Below are 15,417 nucleotides of genomic sequence, written 5' to 3' on the forward strand. Positions count from 1 at the left end.
GTATCTATCACGTCAACGTGATAGGGAAAAGAGCATGCAATGGAGACCCTTCCAGTCAATGCGAAAGTGGAGACACAAAACACCAGCTGTATGTGAAAATATAAATTGCTTTTCTGTAAATACGTGCATGCTAGCTCTTAAGATTGATGTAGGCCCTAAATAGACATTTTCCTTAAAATATCAGTATTTGTGATATTGGGAATCTGTATGTTATGAGAGAGCAACTGCCATGGTGCTCTGGGTCTTCATCCCTCGGCAGCTGTGTCCAGCCGGTGGTCCACCCCCACCCCACCCCCCCGCCCCCCGCGACTCCTTCACCGAATGGAAACTTTTAGGTCAATACTGATCTAAAACCTTGCCAACTCTCTTCTCTTTCAGCTCTGGTTCGCCTTTGTTAATGGATTTTCGGGGCAGATTTTATTTGAACGTTGGTGCATCGGCTTGTACAACGTGGTAAGCATTCCCCGTCTCTCTGCAGGCGTGTGGCTGTCCCCGCGTCTGGGGTGGGCGTCTGAGTCCCTCCTCTGCATCCGTGGCAGGCAGCACACACGCATCTTTAGGGCCTTTGTTGCTGCCCCGCATCCTGCAGGAGCCCAAACTCCCCACATGTGTTTTCAATCACAGCAGATCATTCCTGAATAACCCCATGAAATTATTAACCCATATATCTTGATAATGGACCCTTGTTACCGCCTCCCTAAATGCCTGGGCAACGTTTCCGTACGTTTAGCTCAAGAGAAAATTTCTGAACTACGTCTAAACGCACTCCACTTCGTCATCTCCTTTCTGAGTTCTTCAGCAGAGATGCCCTTAGACCGCGTGGCATCCAGTGTCCGCGTCGTCCTTCTTAAAAGCGTGCCAGTGTTTTCCTCTCCGATAATGAATTCTGACCTGCCGCTCCCACGGCGCATGGGAATCCACCTGTTTGGTACTTTCCATGATTTCAGAGTTCTCCTTTCATTACTTGACGGTAGTGGGTTCGGAAGCCGGACGTAAATAGACAGTGTAGGCTAAAGCGACTAAGTAACTACCTAGCCGTTTGTTTTCCTGGCACAGAGAATGAGGGGCTGTGGCTGGTGCTCTGGAGCTCAGGAGGGCACATTTCTGGAGACACTTTCACCCTTGTTTAGACCCTCGTTCTGAGGTTCTCTGCCCGGGGGCGAGGGTGGGAGTTTATACCCAGAAGCAGCCGTCATAGGTAGGCAGAGATGGCAGTGACCAGACACACGGCGCTGGAACGCACGTTGCTGTAAAAACTTACGGTTTGAATATACAGTCACGCTGGATACTCAAATGCTCCATCCACTCAGCTCCCTCTTTTTTTAGGCCACTCTGCCAGGTGCTCCGTGTAAAACGCTGCCTCCGACACATGGCTTCAGCCCTATGTGGCTCGACAGCTCAAGAGGGTCCCCTGTGAGGACTGAGATACTGCTGAACGGAGTTGAGATCTTGCGTTTAAATCACACGGGTCAGTGAGTAACGATTGCTCATGACAAAGTACCCGAGCACGTTTGTTGCTAATCCTTAGGTCCCCAAAGACCACAGTGACAGGTGGTGAGAGCAGGGCCGAACGGAGGGGCCTCTCTCAGACCTGTGCCGGAGAAGCTACCCTCACCACCCACCACGTGGGAAGGAGCCCAGGGCCCCCCCTTGGACAGACTGTTAACTTTGCAGGACCTAAAACTGCTTTGAGTTATGGGACCGTTTCAGGGGAAGTGTATTCACTGCTCCGTAGTGATTTAGTGCTGGAAGGGGCCAAGCTGTGTCCACCTACGTGTTTATAACTCGAAGGCCGAGACCCAGGAGGCTGTGCTTTCGAGCTAAGGATGGAAATTCATGTCACCCAGTTGCACCAGGAATGGACGTGAGCCCCCTTTTCATGCTCAGGCAGGAGAGCTGGGCTCTTTCCTTAGCTCCACGCGGTCCTGGGCAGTTCCCATTCATCCCCCAACTCACACTGAGTGTCTCCTACACACAAGATGCGGATCGGCTCCAGGACCACGTTGGCCACAACGCGGACCGCAGGCCACGTGCGTGAGAATAACCAGGATTTCTTTCTGGGCGCCACCCCCCGTTAACAGAGTTCCCCGGAGATACTGAGCAACAACCCAAAACTTTCAACACGCTTTTCCAGCAGCGGTTACTCACTCTAAGTTTCAGACTCACAACGTCCTTGGAGCCCCAGGTTCGGGCTTATTTTGTGTGCTTTGTGACTTCCGGAAGGTAGAGGAGAGAATACTGCAGCAGAGACGTGAATCCCCAGGTGAGATGGCCCCGTTGCCACGGCGCCACATGCTGGTGGGAGTCGGCGGCCAAGGAGCCGTGGCAGAGAGTTGGGCCGGTCAGGTGGAGTCAGAGGGTCGCGGGCCTCCGCAGTCCATCTCCGGCAGGGTCAGAGCTTGGGAGGACATGGCAGTCTGCCCCCATGGAACCTGCCTCGGGGACCTGCGCTGGAAGTAAATTGAAACTTATTTCAACACGTTCATTTCTGAGCCAGTTGAGAGAAGTTAAGACCCCAGGGCCCCCCTGCTTCGCCCTTGAGTACCCAAGTGGGAAGACCGTTCTCTTACATGACCCCAGGACGAGAACCAAAATCCTAAAACGGAAGCTGGATGCAGGACGGTTCACTGAGCCATGCTAGTCCATGTCCCAATGCTGTCGTGACTCTTCTCCTGAGCAAATCGCTCCCAGCCCAGGTCAGTCCACCTGCCCAGCGCGAGAGGCGCCTTGTGACAGCTGAGACATTGGCGGGGGACCCTCCTCCAGGCTGAGGCCTGCCTTGCTCCTTTCGACAAGCAGCATTTTCCTCTTTCGATCTTTCCTCTTCTCTGCTGAGCTCTTTGTGTTTGATTCCCCAAGCCAGCTACAGTCGCACGTCGCGTCTCCACCTCATTCTCGGAGCAGATGAGACGGCGTATTCCGGCGGGCTGGAAACGCCTCCATTTCCTCCGGCATCAGCGCCAGCCCCTGATATTCTCATCACATCCGTAGGCACATGTCTGCATCATTTTATTTTATGGGTAGAAGGAGACCGAAGGGGCCACCAGTGACAAAAGCGACCGTGATCACGTGCATTTCAGCTAAATGTTATCCGTCTCTAATGTCTTTGAAACGGTTTCAGAAAATCGATCCTACTTAACGTTATCATGCCAGCATCATTTGAAGAGAACTGAGCCAGCCTCGCCTAGAAAAATTCTAAACGAATCAGCAAATAGAGCTCAACAGTGTATCAAAAGAAACAAATACATGACAGAGTAGGAATACAGGAAGCTCAGATTCTTAAACAACTTTCTCAGTGTCACTGTGTCAGCCGAGTAAAGAGGAAAACCAGGATTCCATCCATAGATGCTGTGAAAGTTTTTGAGACAATTCAGCTGCCATGCCTAAAATAACAACTCTAAGTCATATAGGAAAGAAATGTCAATTAACTATAATGCAGACAATTTATATTAAAAAAACCAAACCAGTAGCATATTGCCATAAATGGTAAAATTCTAAAACTATTTCATTTTGAATAAGAAATTAGTCAGGGATTCCTGCCATCACTGTATAATCTGGCATTGTTTTGGAATTTTTACTAACTGCCAAGAAAATTAAATAAGTATTAAGCAAATACTAGGAAAAAGAGGAAATATATTTCTGTGCTTGTGCAAATATGTGCACAAAAAGTGGCCGTGTAAATACATTCGTATCTAACTGTATGTCTCGAAAACCCAGAGGATGTCAATGAAGAAATACTAGAATTATGAGAAAATTTGATAAGGTGACCAGATTTGCGATAGATATATAAAAAGCAATAGCTTTTTCTACCCCGGCAACCGCTAGCTTTTTTCCCCCTCTAGCCATGAGCGTTTAGAAATGCAGAGAGAGTGGTCATTTCTTTTGGAATAGCAGCTCAAATTATACATTTCATAGCAATAATTTTATAGTACCCTTAGGAAAAACACCCCGAGTCTTACTGAAATAGATAGGAAACAAGATTCGAACAAGTGGGAGGTCCTATTATTTTCTTATATGGGAAGACTTAGTATCCTAACAGAATCAACTCTTCCAAAATTAACATGTGAATGTATGTGACTCCACATCGAATCCCAACAGACTGTTGTTTGGTGGGGGGGTAAGGCAGTTGCACAAAATGACATTCACATATAAATGGAGTTAATAGGCACCTAAGGATAAATATGCAAAGTGTATTCTAGAAAGAACAAGGATAAGCGTAGACTTGTCTCATCAGCAGCCTGTAGTACTAAGCTCCCAGTACTAAGCTCCCATCCCCACATCAGTGTGCTGCTCACATAGAACGAGGCACAGGGGTCAGAGAACGTAGCCCTGGATCCCAGTTCTAGATTCTAGAGCCATCATACGTGAGGGTTTCATAAATGTCTAAGGCGGTGTTTTATTTCATATTTTTATTTTATTTATTTTATTTTTATTTTATTCTTGGGGCCACTATAGAGCTCTGACCTCCCAGGGCTGTTTCCCTCTGCTCTCGGGTGAAGGTGGAGCCGGGAGTTTTCTCAACCTCACCCCACTATGCCTCTGGTTGCTTTATCCGGACAGACTTGGGAACGGCTCACTTCTCTGGGCAGAGGCTCAGCCTCCCAGGAACCGGCGTGCAGTCAGAGCTCTCAGCCAGACACACATCCAGCTCCCACGGCCCCACGTGCTTGCTGGGCCTGTGGGTGTGGATTTGCTCAACGCCAAGGCAGAGCTGAGAGCCACCCCTGCACAAGAGCAAGGGCAGGTGGCCCGCGGGTCTGCCACACCACCTGGGCTGGCACAGCATGCTTGCCCCAGCCCTCTTCAGCATGTGGCTGGCTCTTTCTAGAGCACACTGCACAGCACAGTCCATGGCAGATGGTAAAAGTAGCAGTCTTAAGAAGGACCCCCTGCCCAAGAGCGTGTCATCCCGGGAGCCACTGGGCCTCCATCCCAGCCTTGTCTCCTGCTGTGTCCCTGGCCAGCCACCACGCTGAACATCCTAGAAGTGGCCCCCACACGTGCTGTGTGCCTTTGTGCCTCGAAGCTTTGTGATGGGTGCTGGTTTCCCGAGGATGCTTCCCCCTGCTCCCTCCGCCATATCCTAAGCTTCCCGCCCGGCCGCATCCTGCAGAGGCTCTTGAGTCCAGCATCCTTCCTTGACTCTCGCCCTCTTCCTCCACCCTCTCCCCCAGAAGTGCCCTGTTTTCTCTGTGGGTTCGTGTGCTGGTCACTGGCGGCTCCACCCCCACCGTTCCCAGAGGTCAGGAACCCCCTTCTTTGTCTTCTTCCTTCTCCTTAAATCTCTCCCTGGTGAGTCTCCTAATATCTGGCCTGCAGTTCATTCCCAGTCACAGTTTGTCCAACGAATAAGTGGGTGAATGACACCGTGTTTCCCCAAACTCGCGTGTAACCTCAGGATGGGACATTGCGAATGGCGCCTTGGGGATCCCAGGAAAACACCCCAGCTCCACCCAGAACTCACCGTGGAGGATTCCGGGTCACAGCTCGTGGGCAAAGGAAGGCACATGTTACTTGAGCAAGATGTCTTGGCCAATCACATGTTTATGATGTTTTATGTTCAGGGTATTCATTTCGTGCTGATTGAGCAGCGGTTGGTGATGGCTCATTTTCTTCGTTGGGAGGGTCTCCGGGGAGGCGTGAGTCACTGAACCTCAGGTCTGGACGTGACCGATGGTTGCCTGGCCCTTGCACACGCCTGAGCCAGCGGAACCGCGCGGGTCCAAAGGCGTCTCCTAACGGCGCCTTGTTCCGCACTCAGATCTTCACGGCGCTGCCCCCCTTCACGCTGGGCATCTTCGAGAGGTCGTGCAGTCAGGAGAGCATGCTGAGGTTCCCGCAGCTCTACAAGATCACCCAGAACGCCGAGGGCTTCAACACCAAGGTAACCGCGTGCGCGCAGAGCCTGGAAAGGTGGGGGCGCACTTCCGGTCCAGCAGGCAGGTACCTGCTCGGGTGAGGGGGGGGCGCTCGGGCTCAGAGGGGACATTGGAGGGGAGGAAGACCGCGGGCCGCTCCCAGCATCGCACGCCCTGTGGATTCGAGCAGCCCGATGGGGAAGGAACTGTCCATCCCTCCCAGGACTCCTTCCTCTTCCCCACCCGTGCGCCCCCGACGGCCGCACCCGCCCCCCGACAGCTGCACATCCCTGGCGCCCCCACACGTGGGCGCCTGGAAAATCCAAACATCCCTCTCTTCAAAGAGCCCCTTGCCTGGCGCAGCCCTCCCACCAGCCCTGCTGGTTCTCGGTGCCAAACAAACGTTCCTTTGGCCGGTGAGGATAACTGGCCAGGGCTGAACCCAGGAATCTAGGTAGGCGTGGGTGGTTTTTTTCAGTCTGAAGAATATGGACAGAGGACGAGTCTAGACAGAAAAGGAGTAGGCAGTCCTGAGAGGAGCTGAGTCCGGGCTGGCCTGGGTGTTGCTGGGGTCTCAGCCTGGGCTGGGAGCGCGAGGCGAAGGCCCCCAGCTGTCAGGGAGGCGAGGATGCCCTCACACCTGTACTGCTGTCTTTCCTCTCAGGTGTTTGTGCAGCAGGAGGCTGGAGCAGGGGCTGGGTGCCCCTCTCGGTTCAGACGCCCTGTGCTGGTTGTGTGTGCATTCTCTGGTGGGCACTGGCCGGGCCTTGGCAAGGATGACGCAGGGTCCTCCTTAGGGGGCACCCTCTGAGCCTCATTTGTTTGTTTGTTTGTTTGTTTGTTGTTTGTTTGGGGTTTTTTTTTGTCTTTTCTAGGGCCGCTCCTGCGGCACATGGAGGTTCCCAGGCTAGGGGTCTAGTCGGAGCTGTAGCCACCGGCCTACGCCAGAGCCACAGCAACGCGGGATCCGAGCCACATCTTCCACATACACCACAGCTCGCGGCAATGCTGGATCCTTAACCCACTGAGCAGGGCCAGGGATCAAACCTGCAACTCATGGTTCCTAGTCGGATTTGCTAACCACTGAGCCACGACAAGAACTCCTGGAGCTACGTTTTGAGCAGGTGTCACCTCAGTCTTCCTTCAGCGCTGCCTCATGTTTGCAGGACAGGCGTGTCCAAGCCTGTGCCTGTGTGACTGTCTATTGAGGTCTGTGTGCTAGAGTCACATTAGCTGGAGACAGCCCAGTCCTTTGTATGCGAAAACGAGGAAACCCGGGGTTTTGTGCCTTCGGGAGCTGGGCGTCGCCACGCCGCCCGGGTCCCTGGCAGTGAGACGCTTGTTAAACCAGAGAGCTCCAGGGTGTGAGCAGCTCCTGATTCCCTTGGTCTCTTTTCTCTTAGGTTTTCTGGGGTCACTGCATCAACGCCTTGGTCCACTCCCTTATCCTCTTCTGGTTCCCGATGAAGGCGATGGAGCACGGTAACAGCCTCACCGTTTAACCGGCAGCGAGTAGCTTTGCAGCCCCTCGGGTGCCAGTTGTTCGCAGTTTCTATTCCCGGTTCCACAGACCCAGAGCCCCCAAGAACTCGTTTCGGGGAAAAAAAAAAAAAAAAAAAAAACGCACCTCCCGTCTAATGAGAGCTCGTCTCGGGGTTATAGCTTAGGGGCTTCACCCATCTGGCTCTGAGAACCCCTTTTCTTTCCAGGTGCCTGCCGAGTTTAAATACTGGGAATTCTCCACTTGATTATTAATCACCGTTTGAGTCGAGGGTCTTGAGCAACAGCCCTGTAGCTGTAATGAAACATCCATGCCTCTTGTCCTGAGCTTGAAATTTTCTGCTAATTACTTGGGCTTCCATTTTGCAAGCCTGACATACCTCTCTGCCAAATAACTCGAATCCCTGGAGCGTTTCACTTTCTGCCCCGTTTTCTGCGAGGGTCTCCTTCCTTGACACACACTTTCCAAGCCAGCGTGTAAAGTTTGTGGGGGGCCTGGTTCTCTCTGCGGGGTTCAGTCTTCCCCGCGGCTGTGAGACACCAGGTCTGACCCTGTATGGGCCACGCTTCTCACTCCATCCAAAGCGTGGCCTCTTAATGAGACACCCCTTTGAGCCTCAGAACACAGAAATGTTAGCGCGAGAATGCCCCTCGTTCACCCTCTCAAATCACATTAAGCCCCCTGGGGAAAATTACTCCTAATGTTGATCAGACAAGGCCTTTCACTGTTGGGAGAAGCAAGGACTGTGGCTTCCAGGCTTCTTTGTTTCAGTGGTGGTGCGTTTTGTGCTTCAGACAAACCTGAGTGGTCCTTGCCGAGGTGCTGCGACCGATCACATCCTGACCGAGCAAAGTGCACGCACGCTCAGTTATACGCTGTGACCTCCCCGCTCAAGTTCATCAGCCCTCCTTTTCCTCCGAGGGTCCCTAAGTCTCTAAATCAGAAAACAAATGTTTCTGCTTCTAGCCCCACCCTCGCACCGAGGGGCGTTCTAGTGGCATCATTTTCTTTCATCTCGAGTTTTCCTGGAATTCATCTTCACCCGTAGTGGATTTAATTTCTTTTGAAACGGTTTTGCGGATAAGGGCTTACAAATATAGGCGTGTTGACTGTGGTTTGTTTTAGAAGGTCTGACAGTTGGGTGATAAAGCCGCCGTCATGGTGACAGGCGGGGCTGGTGACACGCAGCAGGGTGTCTGATGAGCCTAAGAAGAGCTTTGGCAGGTGCCCCCTGGTCCCTGAGCCCAGCCTGGCAACCTCAGGAGGAGACAGCAAACAGCATGGACCGACCATGCGTGCCGTCCCCAGAACCCCCACCCTCCCAGCTCGACACTGCCCCTGTCCCTAAATATGCAGCACTTGCCTTTGACCTACAGAAGTCTTGCAAATGGTTGTGTCCTCGCCCACCTCAGAAGGAGCGGGTGTGCCCCCCGCCCCGGGAAGCAGAGGTGCTGGCTTTCCGATCCGGAATCGTGCTGATGTTCTTTGAGTTGGTGGTTTGTAGTTTATGGTGGAATCGCTATGGTTTATCCAGATTCCATCACATGAATCCGTTTGCTCTCCTAATGTCAATCTCTATTTAGAAGGGGATGATGGGCTCCCAACGCTTCCTGATTGACCTAAGTGATATCATCGAGTGATTTTCAAGTTCGTCTCCACCACCCTTACCTGCTGCCCTCAGGTTAGCAATTCGCCCAGCAGCCAGACAGAAGGATGCTTTTTTCCCCCCATTTTAAAAACTCCTTATTGCTAACCTCACCAGTGTTGTTATTGCATCATCTGTATTAAGCCTTCTGCGTGGAGGTTTTCTTTTAGGTGTGTCGTAAGCAGTAACCTTTTGAGTGAAACTGTTGGCAGCGAAATAAATAGCAAACGTTGGCATATCTGGCAAAGTAGAGTAGAAGACGGTGTTAGGAATACCTCAGGAGTTGGCATCTAACAAATGGAATGAATATTCTAGAATCACTTTCTAAATTCTCACTATTCTAATGTCCACAGCAGAAATGATTACACTGTTTCTCCTTAGCCTTCTTCATTTACGTGGTATTTAAGGCCACGACACTGGTAGATTTTAAGGGCGATTGTTGCCCAAATCTTGGCTGCTCCTGTACACTGACGCCAAATAGAAACGCAGCGGCAGGGTTGGAGGAAACAGAAAAGGTAGCTTGAATTGCCAGGCACAGAGGGGAGCACAGCAGGCTAGGGCCTCAAGGACTGTGACCCCTCCCCCCCGGAGTGAGGAGTCTGGGCATGTTTGAGGAGCAGAGCGTGGTCAGTTCACATCTCTGTCCTGATTGGCTGATGGTGGGGTAACTGGGAGTCAGCGTCATCAACCTCGGTTCCCAGCAGTGTGGGGTCTCCGTGCTTGTGGGCAGCACCCACTCGACTTCTTCCAACCGGAGGGGCTTCAGCACCTGCCCGACCACTCCAAGGACACAGCTCAGGAGATTGTCTATAGTCCTGGAGGAAGAACTAAAGGTCCTTGACTTGGTTTCATTGTCTTGTTCAACCATTTTTCTTTTTCTCTGTATTTTCTCACTTCTCTGATTAAATTGATTCTTTGACTCAAGTTTTTCTCTAGATAAAAAGGCAGGTGGAGGACGTGAGTGGGGGGTCCCCCCTGGGAGGGCCTCCCGGGGTCCTGTTCGGTGAGACGATGGGTAAATGAATCAGTGTGGGTCTCACCTTCAAAGAGCTTGCAGTCTGGTAGGGGACGTGGATAATTCTAGAACAAGGTGGAAATCATTCAGGTAAAATATAGGTAAAGTGCTCTCGGATTGCAGTGGGCAGAGAGCGAGATAAGAGACTTTGCATGTGAGATTATTAATGGCTGAGATAATGCCTACGCTTAGCCCAGAAGTCCAGGCAGGTGGAGATGTTGGGGGCTGGAGGGTTGGAGGGCAGAGCCAACCGAAGTGGTGTGTGTTTCAGGGCAGATGTGGAGCGTTAGAGAAGTTCACCCCTTACAGGGTAGAAGGCAGGGAGAAGTTTGAGAAGGCAGGTGAGGGCTGGATCGCAGAGGGCTTTGCAGGTGATGTTGAGGGATCGGGACTTTATTTGGAGGCATTAAATAATCAAGAGCATCTAGATTGAGGAGAGTATTGTGTGCCGTCGGGGGAAAATGAATCCATCATCTCTTGTCAGGTGAATGGAGTCCTGGTTAGGTCCCGGATGTTCCAGGAGAGCCGAAGGGGAGAGGTTACCCCAGGGGCTGGGGCCGTGTTCAGGGAGGAGGGAACATGTTTTGAGAACTTATTTATTCAGCAGAATCACAGCAAACCTGTGAGGTGCCAGGCCCTGGGGGTGTGGTGGACACAGCGCCACCCATCTTGCTCTCTGGGGACTCGTGCCAGGTCAGAGCTAACCATCAGGTATTACATAAGTAATTGCTTGGTGGCCAACATGCTGTGTCCTACAGGCTGCAGGCTCATGGGTCAAGGCAGCGTCTTGTCCAAGGAAGCCATACTCAAGTTTTTGAATGATGAGTAGGGGAGTTTCCTGGTGATGCAGTAGGTTAAGGACCCAGCGTTGTCACTGCTATAGTGTGGGTTCGATCCCTCACCCAGGGGCTTCTGCGTTCCATGGACATGGCAAAAAAAGATGAGTAGAGGGGATCAGATGGGACAGGGGAGATGGGGGGCAAGGCAGGGAGAAGGAGTGTTCCTGGCTGGGACCAAGCAAGCCCACTGGGCTCGTGCTGCCAGGGAGCCTGGAAGGCCTGTGGGCTTGGCTCCCAAGGGGCGGAGCTGGACTCTGGACTCTGTTCAGCCTCTGCTGAGCATTTGCAGACACTGAGCCTCCCTGGCCCTGGACAGGGAACCTCTGCTCCTTTTTCCTGTATCCTCGTGCAGTTATGCATCAGAACATGCCTCATGCAGCTCCTGCATCCTCTCTGGCTCTGTGAGACATCCCTAGTGGGGAGAGCTGTACCAAGGGAACCATGTGGTGGCAGGGGGGCCTTAGGTCAGAGTCAGGTCCCTAAACCCCAGGTGGGGAGTTTCTTTGCTGAAGGGTTGGAAATAGAAGAGTCGCCTTTGCCTTGAAGAACGATAAGACCATCGTGGAGAGAAACACACAAGGTCCGACAAGAGCATGGTGGGTTTTGTTTTTTTTTCAGTGGAGGAGCGGGGAGGGACGGCCGAGGTGAAAATCAAGAAAGCTTGCAAGTTTGAGAAGAGCAGGATGTGGCACCTGCTCAGATTACCTGTTTATGTGCCGATGGTCCTAAGAAGTGAGCTCCTGTTACACACTGAGTCGCCCCTTAGAAGGGGCATTCGCACCACTCCCAGAGACGTGTAAGAATGTGGCGCCAATTTGAGACACCCTGGGGCACCCTCAAAGCAGAGGGACCCCAGTCTCTCAGAGCCCCCTCCAGCCCCCAGGTCCTGCTGGCGGCTGACCTCTGCCATGCTCCGTGCCCGAGTGATTCGCTGGACCAGGGGCTGAGATGCAAGAACCGTGTTGTGTTGTTTCGTGCTCTGTGAACGGGTCGCGAAGGGGATGGATTTTTCCCGGAAATTCTCTCCACCTTCCTTGAGGGAGGCCTCCATCCATACAGGGCTGGTCCTTCCCCACCGTCATTGTTGGGAAGAAGCGTTTTTGAGAACGCGCGGGTCTGTGGTTCATTCCGTAGGAAGCTCCCAAGAATTCCGCGTGGCTAGATTTGCATGCTTTGGATGAAGTTTTCACGGCACTCCTCTGCCAGCGAGGCTTGTGATGATTCATTTCAAGTTGCAGAATACATTTTCCCACCCCAGCAGCTCCTTAAATCACATCTCTCCCAACCGTCACACCCTTCCCCTTGCTGCCACGGCCTGCCTGCAGCTCCCCGCCAACCCCTGTTCATCTGACACGTGATTCCAAGCTAAAACCAGAGGTTTCACCTTTGCCGGGACCGAGACTTATCAAGAACTTGGGGTCAGGCTGCACTCGGTGAAAATATGTGTATTTGAGCAGCCTTCCTTGAAATGGAATGTGATGATTGGCAAAAGGGACATAAAATCAGGTTTGCTTTTTTGAAAAAGGAAATTTGGGAGTTGCCTTGTGGCTCAGCAGATTAAGGATCCGGTGTTGTCCCTGTTGTGGCTCGGGTTCAGTCCCTGGCCCGGGAATTTCCACATGCCGCAGGTGCAGCCAAAAAGAAAAAAAATACATAAATAAAGGAAATACTCAGATTTTGATGAAATTTAAGAAAGAGGTGATGGGGAAAAGATTAAACTTGCCCACAGAGAAAAATGCCTGAAAAAAAATTTATTCTTGATTTGTCATGGTCCATACTCTGAAAACATTCCCTTCTCTTTCCAGAAGAAATGGCTTGTGGATAGTTACTGTGTTGGCACTAATTAAACAGTGGGGTCTCTGAACATTTTTGGAGGAGGCTATTTTATACTTTTTGATAAATGTGCCCCTATCAGAAGAGGGCTGTTTCATACGCTGAAATAATATTGCGCATTTATAATAATGTATAAAAAGAAACACATCCATTCTGCCTGTAGCATTACTGGGTCATTTCGGCTTGAACTATTTATGACCTGTACCTGTTTCTGTAAATTTGGTCATTTTGTATCGTGTTAAGTTCCGCGGACTTGCACTGTTCCACATTAAGCTAAATTGGGGCATGACTGCCTTTGTTCTCTGAGATTGCACCTTCTTAAAATCAATTACTCATTCATTGAAAAAAATTTTTTTTAGGGTCACATCCCCAGCATGTGCAGGTTCCAAGGCTAGGGGTCCAATTGGAGCTGTAGCCACCAGCCTACACCACAGCCACAGCAACACCAGATCCAAGCCACGTCTGTGACCTACACCACAGCTCACAGCAACGCCAGATCCTTAACCCACTGAGCGAGGCCAGGGATTGAACCCTCAACCTCATGATTCCTTGTTGAATTCATTTCTGCTCTGCCATGATGGGAACTCCTAAAATTTTTAAAAAGAGATGAGTGCCAGGCCCATCCTGGTTTCTGGGCAGACAGGAGTGCACGTAACAGGCAAATTCCCTGCCCCCAGAGAGCTTGTGCTGGAGGAAGCCGGAGTGAACAAGCAGTGTGATAAGAACAGTCAGGGTGAAAGACAGTGGCTCCCAGGTCCCAGCCTTAAGGGTTGCCTGCCAGAGGATGTGACTGCATGGGCAGTGCTTGGATAGGAGGAGCCAGGAAAGGGCGTCAGGTATGGAAGAGCCTGGGATGAGGGGTGACTCACACAGGAGGCACCTGCGGGTGGAGGGCTGAGGACCAGGCTTGTGAGACAGATTCCTGTGGGTGCTGAAGTGTGGATGTGAAGGCATCAGACCGTCCGTAGCCTTTTGGGACTGATGAGCCTCTTGTATATAAGGGTTTTTTTTTAATTCATTTTTTTTCTTTTGGCCGCACCCAGGGTATGTGAGAGTTCTCAGGCTGGGGATCCAACCCACACCATAGCAGTAACCTGAGCCACGGCAGTGGCACTGCTGAGTCCTTAACTGCTAGGCCACCAGGGAACTCAATGATATAAGTGGAGTGGGAGCCATCCATGGGTTGTAAGCAGAGGGCCACAGATCTGATGAATTTTAATGTGACTGCTCAGGCCAGCATGATTGTTGGGGTCTGGTTGGTTGACTGTTGCCGCGGTCTCGTGTGGTGACAATGGCAGGGGACGAAGGGGATGGGCTAGAGGGCTGTTTCGGGGGTAGGACTGAAGGACCCAAGATCACATTAGTGAACACTTCGCTCGTCTGCCTGATCGTACTGTTCCTGAACCTGTCAGGACAATGTCCTGTTTCCGTCGCAGAGTTTACCAGCAAAGCACTATGTTTTAAAGTGAGGGAGTCCCGTTGTGGCGCAGCAGAAATGAATCCGACTGGGAACCATGAGGTTGCGGATTCGATCCCTGGACTCGCTCAGTGGGTTAAGGATCCGACGTTGCCCTGAGCTGTGGTCTAGGTCGCAGACGCGGCTCGGATCCTGAGCTGCTGTGGCTGCGGTGTAGGCCGGTAGCTGTAGCTCCGATTCAACCCCTAACCTGGGAACCTCCATATGCTGGAGGTGTGGCCCTAAAAAAATTTTTTTTGAATAAAAGTAAGATGCAGAAACCGTAAGCCAACATTGTGTTCCCCTTTAAAAGTCATTGACCATACTGTGTACAGATGTTTAAAGATTTAAAATAAAGGAAAAACAGGAATTCCCCGGTGGCCCAGCAGTTAAGGATCCTGTGTTGTCACTGCTGTGGTGCGGGTTCGATTCCCTGGCCTGGGAACTTCTGCATGCTGCAGGCACAACCAAAAAAATTAATAGTAAAAGAACAGGATGCAACTAGAGATTCTCGTGCTAAGTGAAATAAGTCAGAAAGGGAAAGACAGATACCAGATGCTATCACTTATATGTGGAATCTAAAATATGGCGCAAATGAACCTGTCTACAGAACAGAAACAGACTCACACATAGAGAACAGACTTGCTGTTGCCCAGGGTGGGGAGCAAGGGACTGGGAGGGACTGGGAGTTTGGGGTTAGTAGATGCAGACTATTCCTGTTAGAATGGACAAGCAGTGAGGTCCTGCCGTGCAGCGCAGGGAACTGTATCCAGCCTCGTGGGAGAGACCGTGATGGACATAATGTGAGAATGGGAATGGGCGTAGGTACATAACTGGGTCACGTTGCTGTAGAGCAGAAATTGGCACAACACTGGAAATCCGCTATAATAAAAATAACCATAAGCAATTAAAAATAAAAGAGTTACATTAAGTGAAAAAGACTGAAAAAGATCCAGAGATGAACACTGTGATGCAACATGGCACAGACGAGGGGGGTAGCAATTCCATGTGGCCCCTGCCACCCGAGGAACCCGCTGAGAGGACAGGGCAGTGTGGACGTTCCTAAAATCCTAACGCACTCGAAGGAAGCGCGTGGAACTTGCTCCCTGAAAACCAGAAGGGCACTTCCCTATGGAAGCTCCTTAGATGTGTAAAAACAAAACTGTAGCTAGCAGGTAGATGTAAATCACCACTTACTCATAACCCAGTCGTTGTTGTACCCTGAAAACCAGGTTTTCTAATCCAGAAATTGTTTTTTCCTGGTCTGATT

General features: G+C 51.3%; 1 protein-coding gene and 1 long non-coding RNA gene across 19 annotated transcripts in view; both read left to right on the forward strand.

The window, feature by feature from the left end:
* Positions 1-15,417, forward strand: part of LOC100523747 (phospholipid-transporting ATPase IB) — a 516,337-nt gene that overhangs the window by 358,106 nt on the left and 142,814 nt on the right. For all 18 annotated transcript variants that reach the window (XR_014818973.1, XR_014818971.1, XR_014818972.1 and 15 more), the window contains 3 exons: positions 379-453; positions 5,762-5,884; positions 7,262-7,340. Coding sequence is in view for 15 of the 18 variants with exons in the window: in XM_021065485.2 (XP_020921144.1) it covers positions 379-453; positions 5,762-5,884; positions 7,262-7,340 (277 nt within the window). In the remaining 3 variants the exon portion in view is untranslated. The remainder of the gene's footprint in view (positions 1-378; positions 454-5,761; positions 5,885-7,261; positions 7,341-15,417) is intronic.
* LOC146398481 (uncharacterized) lies at positions 7,511-15,074 on the forward strand. The gene is made up of 2 exons (XR_014819018.1): positions 7,511-13,073; positions 14,326-15,074. It is a non-coding gene; the product is annotated as an uncharacterized LOC146398481 (long non-coding RNA).

This window comes from Sus scrofa, chromosome 11 (assembly GCF_054392235.1).
Source record: "Sus scrofa isolate SSC_HxYL_T2T_F1_AM1 chromosome 11, Sscrofa_HxYL_maternal_Yorkshire_Landrace_v2.0, whole genome shotgun sequence".
Lineage (NCBI taxonomy): Eukaryota > Metazoa > Chordata > Mammalia > Artiodactyla > Suidae > Sus > Sus scrofa.